Raw genomic sequence first — 12,957 nt, forward strand, 5'->3', positions numbered from 1 at the left:
AACAGTGGGTTAACTGCCTGTTCAGGGGCAGAATGACATATTTGTACCTTGTCAGCTCAGGGATTTGAACTTGCAACCTTTCGGTTACTAGTCCAACGCTCTAACCACTAGGCCACCATGCCGCCCCAACTGTACATATATGAATGTTTTTTTTTATTGAATGTGAATTGGTGTTGCTTCCCAAGGGCATGTTCATATGGCAAAGAACGAAAATATGCCCTGTCACTTTAAGATGGTTAAATCTGCCTGTCATATCCTACACTCCCGCCTCCATGGTATGAAGCAGCCTATCAGCACACAGCGCACGTGACGAGCGTTCTATGCGATGACCTCATCCCTGGAGTGGGATGACGTCAAATTCAAGATGGATGGAATCACGACTACCACACACAACATAATTCTGATATAAAGTCTTTAGTGTGCTGCGTGGAAACAGAACGAATACATAGGGGTAAGTTTAGAAAGCCATGAAACTACTTTGGTTGAGATTGTCTTGCGCTCGTGCTCCACATTTGACTCTTGTTTGGAGAAAAGCTTTTTTCCTGACGTAACTCTGAGGTGGTTTCTTCGTCTTTTCTAAACCCCACGAGTAACTGCTCTGTGTCTGCTCCTGTAGATGCTGCGTCTGCGCTTTAACTAACCAGGGAGAAAATACAGTAGTGGGTGTGTACGCACACAGTGACCACACACTCGTTTCTCGAGCACTGTGGTTTTATTCTGTTTCTTTACGTTTCTCTTTCGGAAACATTAACACAAAGTGATTACGTGATTTCACCACCAGCAACGGTAACAAACAGATCATATACCGCGTCATTGTTTTAGATGTAATTAACCTATTTAGTCCATCACGGAGAGGATACTTGGCAGAGTTCTTAAACCAGTTTCGGCTGAATATTTGTGTCATCAGGAATTTTCGCCACGTCTCGCTTATTATCTAATGCTTGCTCCCTCTGGCTTTTCCTCAGACACATTCTATGGGCGCAGCGTTCTAAACTTTTCTGGCATGGAATGTCCCAAACATGTTTGTGTAATCATATGGAATTGATAGCTGTGTGCAATGGAATGAACGCTGGCTGCGTTCCTTCTAAATATGCCCCCCGCCATGTCTTCTGATTAAAGACATGATGTAATCTAAATAGAACCTATAAATGCGCATGCGTCATGTTATTTGCGCTCATAGCACAGAAAGATACACTAACCTACCAGTTGCTGATCTAAAAAAGATTGGATGGTCTAATTCAGTACTCTTCATGATTTACAGAATACGTGTTTTGGTATTCTAAAATTGAAAATGAAGGATTTACAAACTAGGCAAATTGTCACTAATAAATTGTTGGCACAGACTGCATAGCAAAATACCTCTTACCGAAAAAAAAAAATCAGGCTTCTGGCAAACAGTTGTATCAAGTCTTTGGCCAATTTGTCGCAAATTTGCAGCAATCTCATATTTTCACATGCATATGGGTTTTGTGGCAGACTGTTGCGGTAAATTTGCGGCAATTTGTGAACTTCTGGCGATCAATTATGTGAGACTTGTGATGAACTTTCTGATTGCTGCAAACTCAGTATGAATATGCAAATTAGATCATTTCCCAAATAAATTGTTTATTTTACATTTTATGTAGCTACAACACATACATGAGAGAAATGTGAACACTATGGGTGAGGATGTTGACCTTAGGATGTTTAAAGGGGCAACTACAGAATTATTTACATGAGCCAAGTGAAAACTGAGCAATAGATTTTAACCAATGGAAGTTTCAAAAATCATTAACAAAATCTAAATAATTAAAACAAAACTAAATCATACCCTGTTCAGGACTATTGCCTTTTTGAGTGAACTTTGGAGATGGCGGCTTTGTGGAAGTCCTTCGTCCAAAGCTTGTTGAATGCATGTACTGAAACAATCAGAAAACACCAAACAATCATTCATCATTAAGGTTGTTGGAATTTGTGATGAATCTGATTCAATGAATGCACATTTAGCGATATTCTGCGACAACACTCAAATTTAACCATCAAATTCATAATTTGTAACGCTTGTTACTTATCGTTTTCACAGTTCACTCTGCCAAAACACCCTTAGTTTGTCTAAATAACATTAGCCGTTTTCCACTCACTAAGTCGCACTAGAGGACTTGTTAGTTGCCACGTCTTGACACTTGCTCACATTATGCTGGACTTATCCCACTGGCTGGGTCAAATATCTATAATGTATTTTTTAGTGTTGCATTGCGCAGGGGATTTGCTGACATGCATCTAAAAAAAATTGGTTGAGTTTGCCCCACCAAGATTTACATGCTAAAATCAGCACTGCCATAACCCAACCTTAATAACCCAGTACCAACGACCCAACCTTGCTGTTTTTACAGAAAACAACCCAACTATTGACCCAATGCCTGCAACCCAGCAATTGGGTCATCCAAACAACCCAGCATTTTGTAAAGTGTAACTAACATCTCAAAGTCATGCATGCAAGAAGTCTTGGCCTGTCTGGTGCACAAATATTTCTCTGTCCTCAGTTTGATTGAAGGCCTCAATCTGTATTTTTGCCTTGGAACTGATTGTTTCTAGAACAGGAGAAGGAACAGCATGATCGAGATGAGTTAGCTTCAGCTAGTTTGAAGCAATGAAAGATCTGATTGTTACAAAGAATGAATGTATGGACTACATTTGAGAATACCTGCATTTGCTTACCTTATCAATCTTAAAGACAATACTAATTTATCACTCAAAAAAAGTGTTATGAGTGATTGCACCGCAAACATATTTCCAGGGTGTTGATGCATCCTCCTCTCTGCCTCTTCAACACCACTGGTCAGGGAAGGGTATCCATCTGCAAAAGTAAATGTTGCATTATTGTCAAATCAACTCATATTGTTGCTACCTTAGCAGTTGTGCTAACTAACTTGCTACTGAACTGTGACACTAGCATATTGGCATGCATATTGGTATTAAGACACCCAAAAATATAAATGTTTAGGCAAATCATTAGTTAGATAGTTTAGCTACCTATCACATTAATTGTGCAAAAATAGGATAGCTAACGTTAGCTAGCTCAGCACTAGCCAGTCAGTGGCACTGAGATTGAAACTCGTATCAACAAAATGTGTTTCACTCTATCCCATAAAACATGACATTGCTAAGTAGGTGTCATTTTACCAAATAAAATGTTGAAGTTTATTCACTAGGAAGTTTAATTAATAAGTTAGACACCCACAGGACAACTTTGGTAGCTAGCTAAGATAGCTTGGTTTCCATTTTTCAACAGATGTTTCTAATCATGTTGATTATGTTATCAACGGTTACTGGTCTTGGAACTTTTTGCAACAAGTTATGCCACAGATTCAAATTGAATCTTGAGAGAATTGTCTACCAGAATTTTTTTTTTGTGGCACACCATTTTGTTTTCAGAAAATTTGCCACACACGTGGGCAAGTTTCTGAAACATTGTCACACCTGTATGTCATATAAGAATTTGGCATAATGTTATTAGATTCTTATACTTTTTGCAACTTTTCTATTGTTATTTATTTCTTTAGGTAGATTTATTTGACACATAGTGTGTTTGATTTTATGTATTTCCTAAATGTTTAGGTAACTCCTTCCTTAATTTTTTTTCCTGAAAAATGTTAGTCAAACTAAGGGTCTTAAAATTAAAATCCTCATTTTTTTCTTGCCTTTCAGTCAGAATGGAGAGTCTGGTGCACTATAGTAATCCCTCCCATGGCGTCTCGGTCCTGGGGATGCTTAATGAGCAGCGCCTGAAGGGGCAGCTCTGTGACACAGTCTTGGTTGTCGGGGATCAGAGGTACCAAGCCCACAGGAGTGTGCTTGCTGCCAGCAGTGAGTATTTCCAATCCCTGTTCACACGGAGGCTGTCTGACACCCACAAAGTGATACAGTTGGACTTCTGTGAGCCTGAGGCCTTTGAGGTAGTGCTGAATTACATATACTCATCCTCCCTCTTTGTGGACAGAGGCAGCCTGGCAGCCATCCAGGAGATGGGATACAGTCTAGGAATCCCCTTTCTAACCAACATTATGTCAACAAGGCCGCATGTGTCCTACTGCGTCTCCAGAAAAAGGTTGTCCTTCTCAGAGGAAGATGACAATGACAGCCAGCCGAGGAGTGTCATTATGCGCCAGAACCGAGGTGGTGATTCTCCCGGCCCCAGTCGCTACAGTTCAAATTATCAAGGAGAGCCCTCAGGACAGAGGAATCCAAATGAATCATCCAGGAACACTGCATCCAATCCCAGAAAATCAGCTGAAGCAACTTGTGAGGGTTCTGATAGCAAGTCCATCAGTTCATATGCCTCCATCTTAAAGGGGAAGACATCATCACGCACAGGGTCATCAGTAAGGCCCCAGCTCACCTCCTCAGTCTCCTTCAGTGAATCTCCAACAGTCATGTTACAGACTGAGTCTGATCTAAGCACTAAAGAAGAGGAGGAGGAGCAGAGGCTCTACAGACCCACATCAAATTTTCAGGGCTCGGCAGGGGAGCCTAGCCAGACCATTGACAGGAGTGGCCCACTCATAAAAAGCCTGCTGCGCAGGTCATTATCCATGGACAGTCCCGTCCCAGTCTTCTCCCCAACACTGGAGCTCAATAAGCTGCAAGGCCGAGAACAGTCTGTTGTTAAGATGGTGGCAAAGACAGAGGAAGGGACTCAGAGTGAGCACAAACACAGTGTGAAAGTGGTTCCGCCACTTCTTCTCAGGTCAAGGCACCACAGTAGGTATGATAATGAAGAAGAAACTCAGGGAGAGGTGTTCCATGTGAAGACAGAACCTAGCAGCCCGCTGTCTGACCCCTCAGAGATCATTAGAATCACAGTAGGGGATTCTCTACCAGTAAACCTAAAAGACATTGAAATTAATTTTGACCAAGGCCCTACTAAGCCATGTTATAATCTCCCTGGAAAGAGAAAGGTGAGAAGAGACAACAGAAGGTACCCATTCAAAAAGTCCAAAGGTGTGAACAAACATGATTTCCCACGTGAAGATGAAAATAACATGTCAGAATCTGTACCTCACAACTCCAACATGGACGACAATGATGGAGACTGGACTGATGAGCCCAGGCAGAGCAAGATGTTTAAATGCTGGAACTGTTTAAAAGTGTTCAGATCCAAAGCTGGACTGCACCGCCATGTTAACATGTATCACAACCCAGATAAGCCATATGCTTGTGACATCTGCCACAAACGCTTCCACACCAACTTCAAAGTCTGGACCCACTGCCAAACCCAACACGGAGTGGTACAAAACCCTGCATCATCCTCCAGCTCGTTCCAGCTGGATGAAAAGTTTCAGAGGAAGCTGATTGATATTGTGCGAGAGAGAGAAATAAAGAAAGCCTTGCTCATGAAGCTGAGGAGGAATAAGCAGGGTTCGCAGTCTCAGGTGTTTGCCAAAAAAGGTGGCCTGAGGTCCAGGTCAAATTTGATATGCCCTTACTGTGGGAAAACATTTTTGTTTCTGTCTCAGTTCAAGCAGCATTTGAAGACACACCCTGCAGAGAGAGCCAACCAAGAGACTGAGAGAGAGAGCAGTCTCTCCCAAAAGGACCAGGACCAGCACGGTCAGAGAGAGAACACAGACACAGAGGTTTACTCCTGCAGGCTCTGCAATGAGAAGCTGTCCTCTCACTTTGAGCAGGGAGACCATGAGAGGGGCTGTCGACATGCAACCGTGTGCCCGTACTGTGGCCTCCGATTCTCCAGCCCAGCGGTTAAAAAAGAGCACGAAGCACACTGCAAGTACAAGAAACTGACCTGCCTGGAGTGCATGCGGACCTTCAAGTCCTCCTTTAGCATATGGAGACACCAGGTGGAGGTTCATAACCACAACATTATGACTGTTAAGGAACAGCTGAGCCACCAGGAGGAGATCAATGGAGAAGTATCTGACCACCTCGGAAGGCCGCTCCATACACAGGAGTCTGTGGGAGCGGGGAGCTTCAGAGAGGACATCATTTACAGTGACTCTTCAGGTCCGCCTATGTTTGACTCAGAGGATTCTTCATCATTCGTGCCAGAGGACTTGAGTGTTAGCAAGCATAAGAACGACCATCATGGCGAGCTGACAGTGAAGGAGGAGCCCATTGAGGAGGCTGTGAGCGAGAGGGAGGACATGACATCTGGGGCCTCCATTGAGCCCGAGGAGCCAGGTGTTTGGCCATGTGAAAAATGTGGCAAGCTCTTCGGTGGCCACAAAGACCTGGAGCGCCACCAGGAGCTGCTGTGCCACATCAAACCCTTCATCTGTCACATCTGCAATAAGGCCTTCAGGACCAACTTTCGTCTTTGGAGCCACTTCCAGTCCCACATGTCCACCTCCGATGAACCTGGAGTGAGAGAGGTCGATGATAGGCGCCCTTCGTCTCCCTCCCCCTCACCACCACTTGCGGTCACACAAGCAACTGGACGTCCTGCCCCACAAGTTTCTCCACCTAAACCAATGGAGGCAGAGCCAGTGGTAGCTAAATCTGTGGTAACTAAATCTGTGGTAACTAAGGAGGAGGAGAAGCCTGTAAGCTCGTCGTCAATGCCCAGGACCAAGAGGCCGGAGATGGACAGATCATACAGTAGCCCCCTACCCAAGACGGATAGTGTGGATAATCCTCTCACCCCTCAGGAATCAGAAACCTTTTTTTACCATGCTCCCACTCTCTCTGCCCTCACGTTTAAGAGGCAGTACATGTGTAAGCTCTGCCACAGGACATTCAAAACTGCCTTTAGTCTTTGGAGCCATGAGCAGAGCCATAGCCACATTTGAATGTGTCTCACTCGGACACCTGTGCTCTGTTTTGAGCCTCTGAGATGATACTTTATGCTCACAGCATCGTAAAATATCAAATACAACTCTTGTCTACACAAGAAAGATTTTGAATGTATCTATTGCTGTTGGTAGTTTGCTTTCCTTCATGTTATATTTTCCAGTGGCCATGTGTGTTGGTGTAAAGGTGTGAAAGTGAATGTGTGCAATGAATTGCTATTTGCCTCGTCATCAGCTCCTTACAAATGTTACTTGGCTTTTGACATCGTTAGTACTGCGTAAATATATTTCAGATAACCACCTTTGACTCATCCTTACCTATTAAAACTCTTTTGATTTAGGAATTGCTGTACTATACAATTAAAGATCAGTTAAGTGCTTTTGCTTAAATTGTGAATTTGTGTTGATTGATGCGTGATGATTATGAATATGATATATGAATATGATATTAGCGGCCTCAGGCATCATGTTTATTGATATGCACTTTGCAATTCTGTTCACTATTAAAGTTGCGCATATTGGTCAAATTACATCGATTAATTATTGTTATATGAATCTTTATTTTAGATCCTCTGCATATCATTAACATTTCAGCTATAATCTGTTTTGTACCATAAAACTATGGTTTTCATATTGACTATTCATATTAATTCTTCTTTATTCAGATTTTGTCATTGCCTTAGTGATATTTTGTGTAGATTATACAAGTAAACAAAACCAAAGAGGAGATAGATTAGCAAGGGGACAAGAACTGGAAAAACGTGCAGTATTTTAACTGACACTTTTTGTAGATTCTGAGAAAATAAATAATCTTTATTTCTACTTTAATTTTAGATATCACACAATAAATTACAGATCATCATGAATGGATTATTGTGTAAAAAAACAAGGAAAATATGTACTTTATTGGGAAAGGAGTTTTGTTTACCTTCTGGGCGTGGTGTATGATAGATTTTGTTGTAGTTTTTTAAATGATTAATTTGGTACAAAAATACAAAAGAAACTTGTATAGTAATACATACAGAAGAATTAATTTGAATGACCAAAGACATGGGTATTGTATCACTGCTCTGTGACAGCTCAATACCAGTATGATGAAGTCTGAAATAGTTTGTATGATAATTACATAAGTAATCATGTGAATTGATAGCATGGTCTTAGCATATGCATCCTGAGACAATTGACAAATGTTTTGCTAAAACTAAGCACAATAAATCGTTGCAGATGAACAACTTTTTTTTACTTGGATATTTTTAATGATTTGCAACCAAGAGCCAATAAAGGTTTAAAAAATGTAAGAACGTGAAAGCAAGACTTGCCCTAGGGGAAAAAGTGGGATTTGGAAAATAGTTCCTTTATAACAGTCCAATGTTTTTGGGTTGTTGTGATTGTGATGGCTTGTTAATTACAGTACATCTGGAAAAAAGGATTTAATTATTGATGATAAATGTTTTTATCAGTTGTACACTGATACCGCAATAACCACAGATATTGATATTCAGATTTGAAAGATGTAACTTTGTGATGTTTAACTTCTGTGGTTAGGTTAAAACAATCTATTTATATTTGTGCTCTGAATTTTTCTGGAAGATCTTAAAAAAAGAAATTGAGTTCAAGGAAATTGAATATAATTTTGTGTATATGGCAGTGTTTGTATAACCTTTAATTTTGTTTCTATAATTAGTTTGTTTATGAAAATACATATCTTTATTATTATTCTGCTATTTCTGCAATAATGCATATTTGTATGGGTTGCATTATTGTTGCTTTACATAAAAGGCAGCCATTTTGTGTTTTTTTTTCTACAGTTTTTGTGCTTGAATTTCTTCTGTAATAAAGAGTGATATTGCGGTAGCTGCCTTGGTATTGAGTGTGTATACTGTTTGGATTGCGTTAATAAGAAACTAACACCCTTGGATCATGTGAAGGTTTTCAGGAGAAGTTGGTATGTGTTTAAAATCACCTGCTGGGTGTCAATAAAGTGTGGCGATTCAACGTGTAGTCAGGAAATTAACATAAAATGATTAACGAGGTTCTGTGGTCAGAGGCAATAGGATGGCAACCCACCACGAATGACCGATGTCTTGTCCTTAACATCAGTAAGCACAGTAGCAGGTGGTTTTCTAAAATAATGTGAAATGAATTCAGGTGATACATTTTATTTTCAAAAGTGAAACATCTTTCTTCACATCATTTTCTTAGAAGCAAATGTCAAACATGAATCAGAAAAGTACTTTACAATTACTTGAAAAGATAATTAAAACTTCCATGAAGCAGTTATTAAATGAAAATCTGTTTCAGACAGACATGTTACTTGTAGCACTTTGTTCATACAAAAAACCTAAAAGCAAAAATGATACTTGACAATGTTATATTCTGTACTAGGTCATGTGAAAGGTCATGTTTCAGTGTTGACAAAGGCATTTAGAGAGAGTAGGCATTGATAACCAGGATTGTAAAATGACTGCTTACAAATGTGCACACACTGCTTACCTCATTTGCACACACTGTATATAGACTTTTTCTATTGTGTTATTGACTGTGTTTGTTTATTCCATGTGTAATCTTTTGTTGTTTGTGTGGCACTGCTTTGCTTTATCTTGGCCAGGTCACAGTTGTACATGAGAATTTGTTCTCAACTAGCCTACCTGGTTAAATAAAAGGTAAAATAAAAAAACAAAAAATAAACTGATTTTACTTTCTGATTAGACATTGGGTGGTTGTACTTCTAGCGTACTAACTAATAGTTAAGAACCAAGGGCCTGCAAATGCCCACGTCAATGAAGCAATTACATCCCATAGTCAATAAAGCCCACAATTTAGCCTGATCCCAGATCTGTTTGTGTTTCCTTGCCAACTTCTATGGTCATCATACGGTCACAACCATAAGAGTTGACAAGGCAGCCCAAACGATTTGGAACCAGGCTACCCACAGCCATGTTTTAAGATGCACATCATTTTGAGGCGACTTCACAGTGCTAAGGTGTCTTTTATTAGCCTTCTCATGGTGGTGCTCACTGAGGTGCCCAGCGTATCAGTGATCTGAAAAGTGATTTTGTACAGGTAAGGCTGGACATCTTTGAGGCTGGTGTCGAACACATTGTCCACTTCCGACTGGGTGGGCATCTTGGGTAGGTACTCGTGCCGGTTGATCACCTCCACGATGTTGATCACCTTCTCACCCAGCTTCTCACCCACTTTCTCCCGACAGATCTGTCTCTCCTGCTCGTTGGCCAGGTTGACGACGTTGACCTTGATGCTCCAGACCTCCCAGGGAATACACTCATCAGAGAAAGGCCAGCGGGACTTTTTTTTCTGGTAGAACTCCAGTGAGATTTGTCCCATTCCATCCGTCCCATTGCCCATGGCATCCTGTAAAGCACAATATAGATTCCAGAGGTCAATGGATACCAAAAAATTACAAGTATAGTTATACATAACATAACTCATATAATATCTAGCTATACGTTTTAGTGGATAATATCTATACATTTCAACAAACAATCCGTCATCATATAGGCCTACCTTGAATTCTCCTACTGCTTTCCTGATGGCCCTATCAAGCTCATCGGAAGAAACACGAACAAAACTGAAATCAATAAAGTCGCAGTCAATGTCCTGTGTGCCAACAGTACCAATGGAGTAGGTGCCCTCTTTCTTGTAGTGAAATTTCCCAGTGCTGCGATGCAGTAAGATAGTGTGCAACATCGCCAACATGGCCTCGTCCACCTGTCTTCCCTCCACCGACACTTCTAGAGCCTCCGAACGGCAGTTCATGGTGATCCGCTTCCCCACAGAGACAGATGGAATATATGGGGGAATTCGCTATTCCAGCACACCCATCAACTGTTGTTCGCGTTCCATAAAATGGGCTAAACATCAACACAAGCTGGCTAGCTAACGTTATTGCTAGTTATTGTAAGTAGCTAACTAGCTACTAACGCAGCAAACGTTAGTTTCCAGTGGCAAGCTCGATGGTTAACAAGAGAACACGTTACTTTTAGACTGACTTGTTGAATATTGCAACGTGTAGAAAATGTGTTGTTGCTAGCTATGATCTTTATAAGTATTTATTAATAACAACATGCTGACACACAAACTGCAATTTCGTTGTCCTACTAAAAAGGGGAGGAACTACTTCTGTAAACACGTTGGGAAAACTGCGGACCAATCCCAACCGTGTATCCTTTCTTATACCCCAGCAATGTAACAACACGTGTATAAAATACAAGTAGCTATAAGTCAGAAACTATAAATAAAAGCTATGTAATTGCAGTTATTTCTACACAAAAACGCTGATTTTTCTTAGAAATTAAAATGTATTTGAAGATAAAATTGAAAGTTTGGGAAAACCCACTAGAGTATTGATGAAAGCAATGCGCACATGGACACTTTAAGATAGCGCTATGCACTCTGGGAATAGCAGTTCATGCCACATCACATGACATTTGCAATTTTTCGATTTCGGTCATCGACGGTATCGGAGATGGTCTTCAAGCGTGTGATGGGGCTTTATAGATAAGGATAAGGACTTCACAAAATAATAAATTTGTTTCGTCGTTTGAAGCCACGAATAACTTTCACTTGGCTTTACGCCATGGACGCCAGAAACGATTCATTGACATTACATTTTGGACTACGTGATATTAGCTAGCTAGATAACTTGCTAAATTAGCTCCCGTTGACTTGTAATCTAAATGTGTGAAAGGTCTGATGCTACTAAGCCGATTTTTATGAAAATCTCGTCGTTATGTGTAGTTAGCTGATTGACTGTTGTTGGCTAGGGGCTAGCTAGCAAACACAGACATACAATGGTGTGCAGCTAACGTTAGAGATGAGTGGAGCTTGCTCGAACTTGCTTGGTCTAACTTGCTCAAAATGCTCCGTTATTTAGTAGGCAGCCAAGTTACTTGCATTAACTTTAAGGAAACCATTTATATTGCTTGCTTATTAGCTACCTAGCGTTCTACTGCAGTTTTAGTTACTACAGTTACTCATCTTGGGATATTTTAGTTGGATGTTGAGCCTCCATCAGTAACCACGATATTATTGACCAGATAAGAGGCTAGCATTGCATAGAGTTTATTGTTCAGTGGTTGAACAAGACTTGTTGACAAGACTTGCTCTCATTGCTAATATAGCTGGATCCATAACTCAGTTAGATGGCAAACGTTAGCTAACTGAATTGTCTTGAATGACGGGGACTTAATTCAAAAGCGCATCAGACCATGTTTTTGTGCTGGTCTTACTTTCAAGAGACAATTGTCATTAGTTAAATAAATAGCTAGCCAGCTATTTAAGTCAGTTGCTGAGGATGACCGACCCAGAAAGTCCCCTTTCAAATTCTGTTTTGGGAGACTTGCAGTGGCTTTGCATGGTAACACTGTTCATTGCATCCAGCATTACATTGATACTGTATCTAATACAGTATTTTTACGACGATCTACGGATACAGAAGCCTGAGCAAAACAATGCGGTTTCGGAGGAAGCGGACGCTCTGTTGGGATGGGCGCTGTCACTGAAAAGCTGGAAAAGTCAATGGAGAGTTGCTTGGTGCAGAGCGTTGAATGACGAATCGAGGAAGTCTGGGGTGAGTCCCATGACCCATACACTAGTTTATTTAACTTTCCAAATTACTATGGATTTACACAAGTTGCCTGTAGCTAAATAAATAAATGAATAGGAAAGACAGTGACAGACGTTAGAAAGAATCCTCTATACCAGAACAAACAACATATGAATACAGGATCTGTATTACATGAAACAAGACCTGAGCACACAGATGAGCCTCCTAGTAGAATAAATCACCTTCACAGAATCCAGTGTCAACAATCTTGATTCCTGTACCTTGCTACTTTTCCTTGTAACATTTTCATCTCATACCAAATTGTAAACATGATCCATTTGTAACCTGTTCTGTGACTCTTTTAATGTTGAGATAATGTCAGTTGTTGGGGTATAGCTTTTTGCTGACCACCACCTGACCCAGGTACTCCTAACTCACACAGAGCCCAGTGCAACTAACATTTGAAGAGGAGAGCCTTCAGTCATCAGAGCTGGTGGTTGGCCAAGTGTCCAGCTTTAAAAAATCTGCTGGTCAGAAGGTAAGATAAAATCCATGTGTCTCAGACTGGCTCTCATCGAATGGCTAGCAACAAATTGCACACAGAAT

At 40.7% G+C, this 12,957-nt stretch overlaps 3 protein-coding genes across 5 annotated transcripts in view; 2 read left to right on the forward strand and 1 right to left on the reverse strand.

Annotated features, from left to right (window-relative positions):
* Positions 1 to 345: 345 nt before the first annotated feature.
* LOC135550678 (zinc finger and BTB domain-containing protein 21-like) lies at positions 346 to 8,921 on the forward strand. 2 transcript variants are annotated; one of them, XM_064981700.1, is made up of 2 exons: positions 346 to 451; positions 3,688 to 8,921. In XM_064981700.1, exon 2 carries the CDS (start codon positions 3,693 to 3,695, stop codon positions 6,783 to 6,785), a length of 3,093 nt encoding a protein of 1,030 aa, XP_064837772.1. In that variant the 5' UTR covers positions 346 to 451; positions 3,688 to 3,692; the 3' UTR covers positions 6,786 to 8,921. The 2 variants fall into 2 exon arrangements, with proteins under 2 accessions (XP_064837772.1, XP_064837773.1); XM_064981701.1 differs by lacking the exon at positions 346 to 451 and adding an exon at positions 685 to 786.
* A 7-nt stretch (positions 8,922 to 8,928) lies between these two features.
* LOC135550680 (autophagy-related protein 101) lies at positions 8,929 to 10,925 on the reverse strand. The gene is made up of 2 exons (XM_064981702.1): positions 10,311 to 10,925; positions 8,929 to 10,157 (listed from the first exon to the last, which is right to left on the reverse strand). The coding sequence occupies exons 1-2, from the start codon at positions 10,560 to 10,562 to the stop codon at positions 9,756 to 9,758; spliced, it is 654 nt and encodes a 217-aa protein (XP_064837774.1). The 5' UTR covers positions 10,563 to 10,925; the 3' UTR covers positions 8,929 to 9,755.
* Positions 10,926 to 11,216: 291 nt separating this feature from the next.
* Positions 11,217 to 12,957, forward strand: part of LOC135550681 (C2 domain-containing protein 2-like) — a 31,183-nt gene continuing 29,442 nt past the window's right edge. For both annotated transcript variants that reach the window (XM_064981704.1, XM_064981703.1), the window contains exons 1-2: positions 11,217 to 12,375; positions 12,794 to 12,889. In XM_064981704.1, the coding sequence (XP_064837776.1) occupies positions 12,100 to 12,375; positions 12,794 to 12,889 (372 nt within the window). In that variant the 5' untranslated portion in view covers positions 11,217 to 12,099. The remainder of the gene's footprint in view (positions 12,376 to 12,793; positions 12,890 to 12,957) is intronic.

Source organism: Oncorhynchus masou, chromosome 12 (assembly GCF_036934945.1).
Source record: "Oncorhynchus masou masou isolate Uvic2021 chromosome 12, UVic_Omas_1.1, whole genome shotgun sequence".
NCBI classification, from domain to species: Eukaryota; Metazoa; Chordata; class Actinopteri; order Salmoniformes; family Salmonidae; genus Oncorhynchus; species Oncorhynchus masou.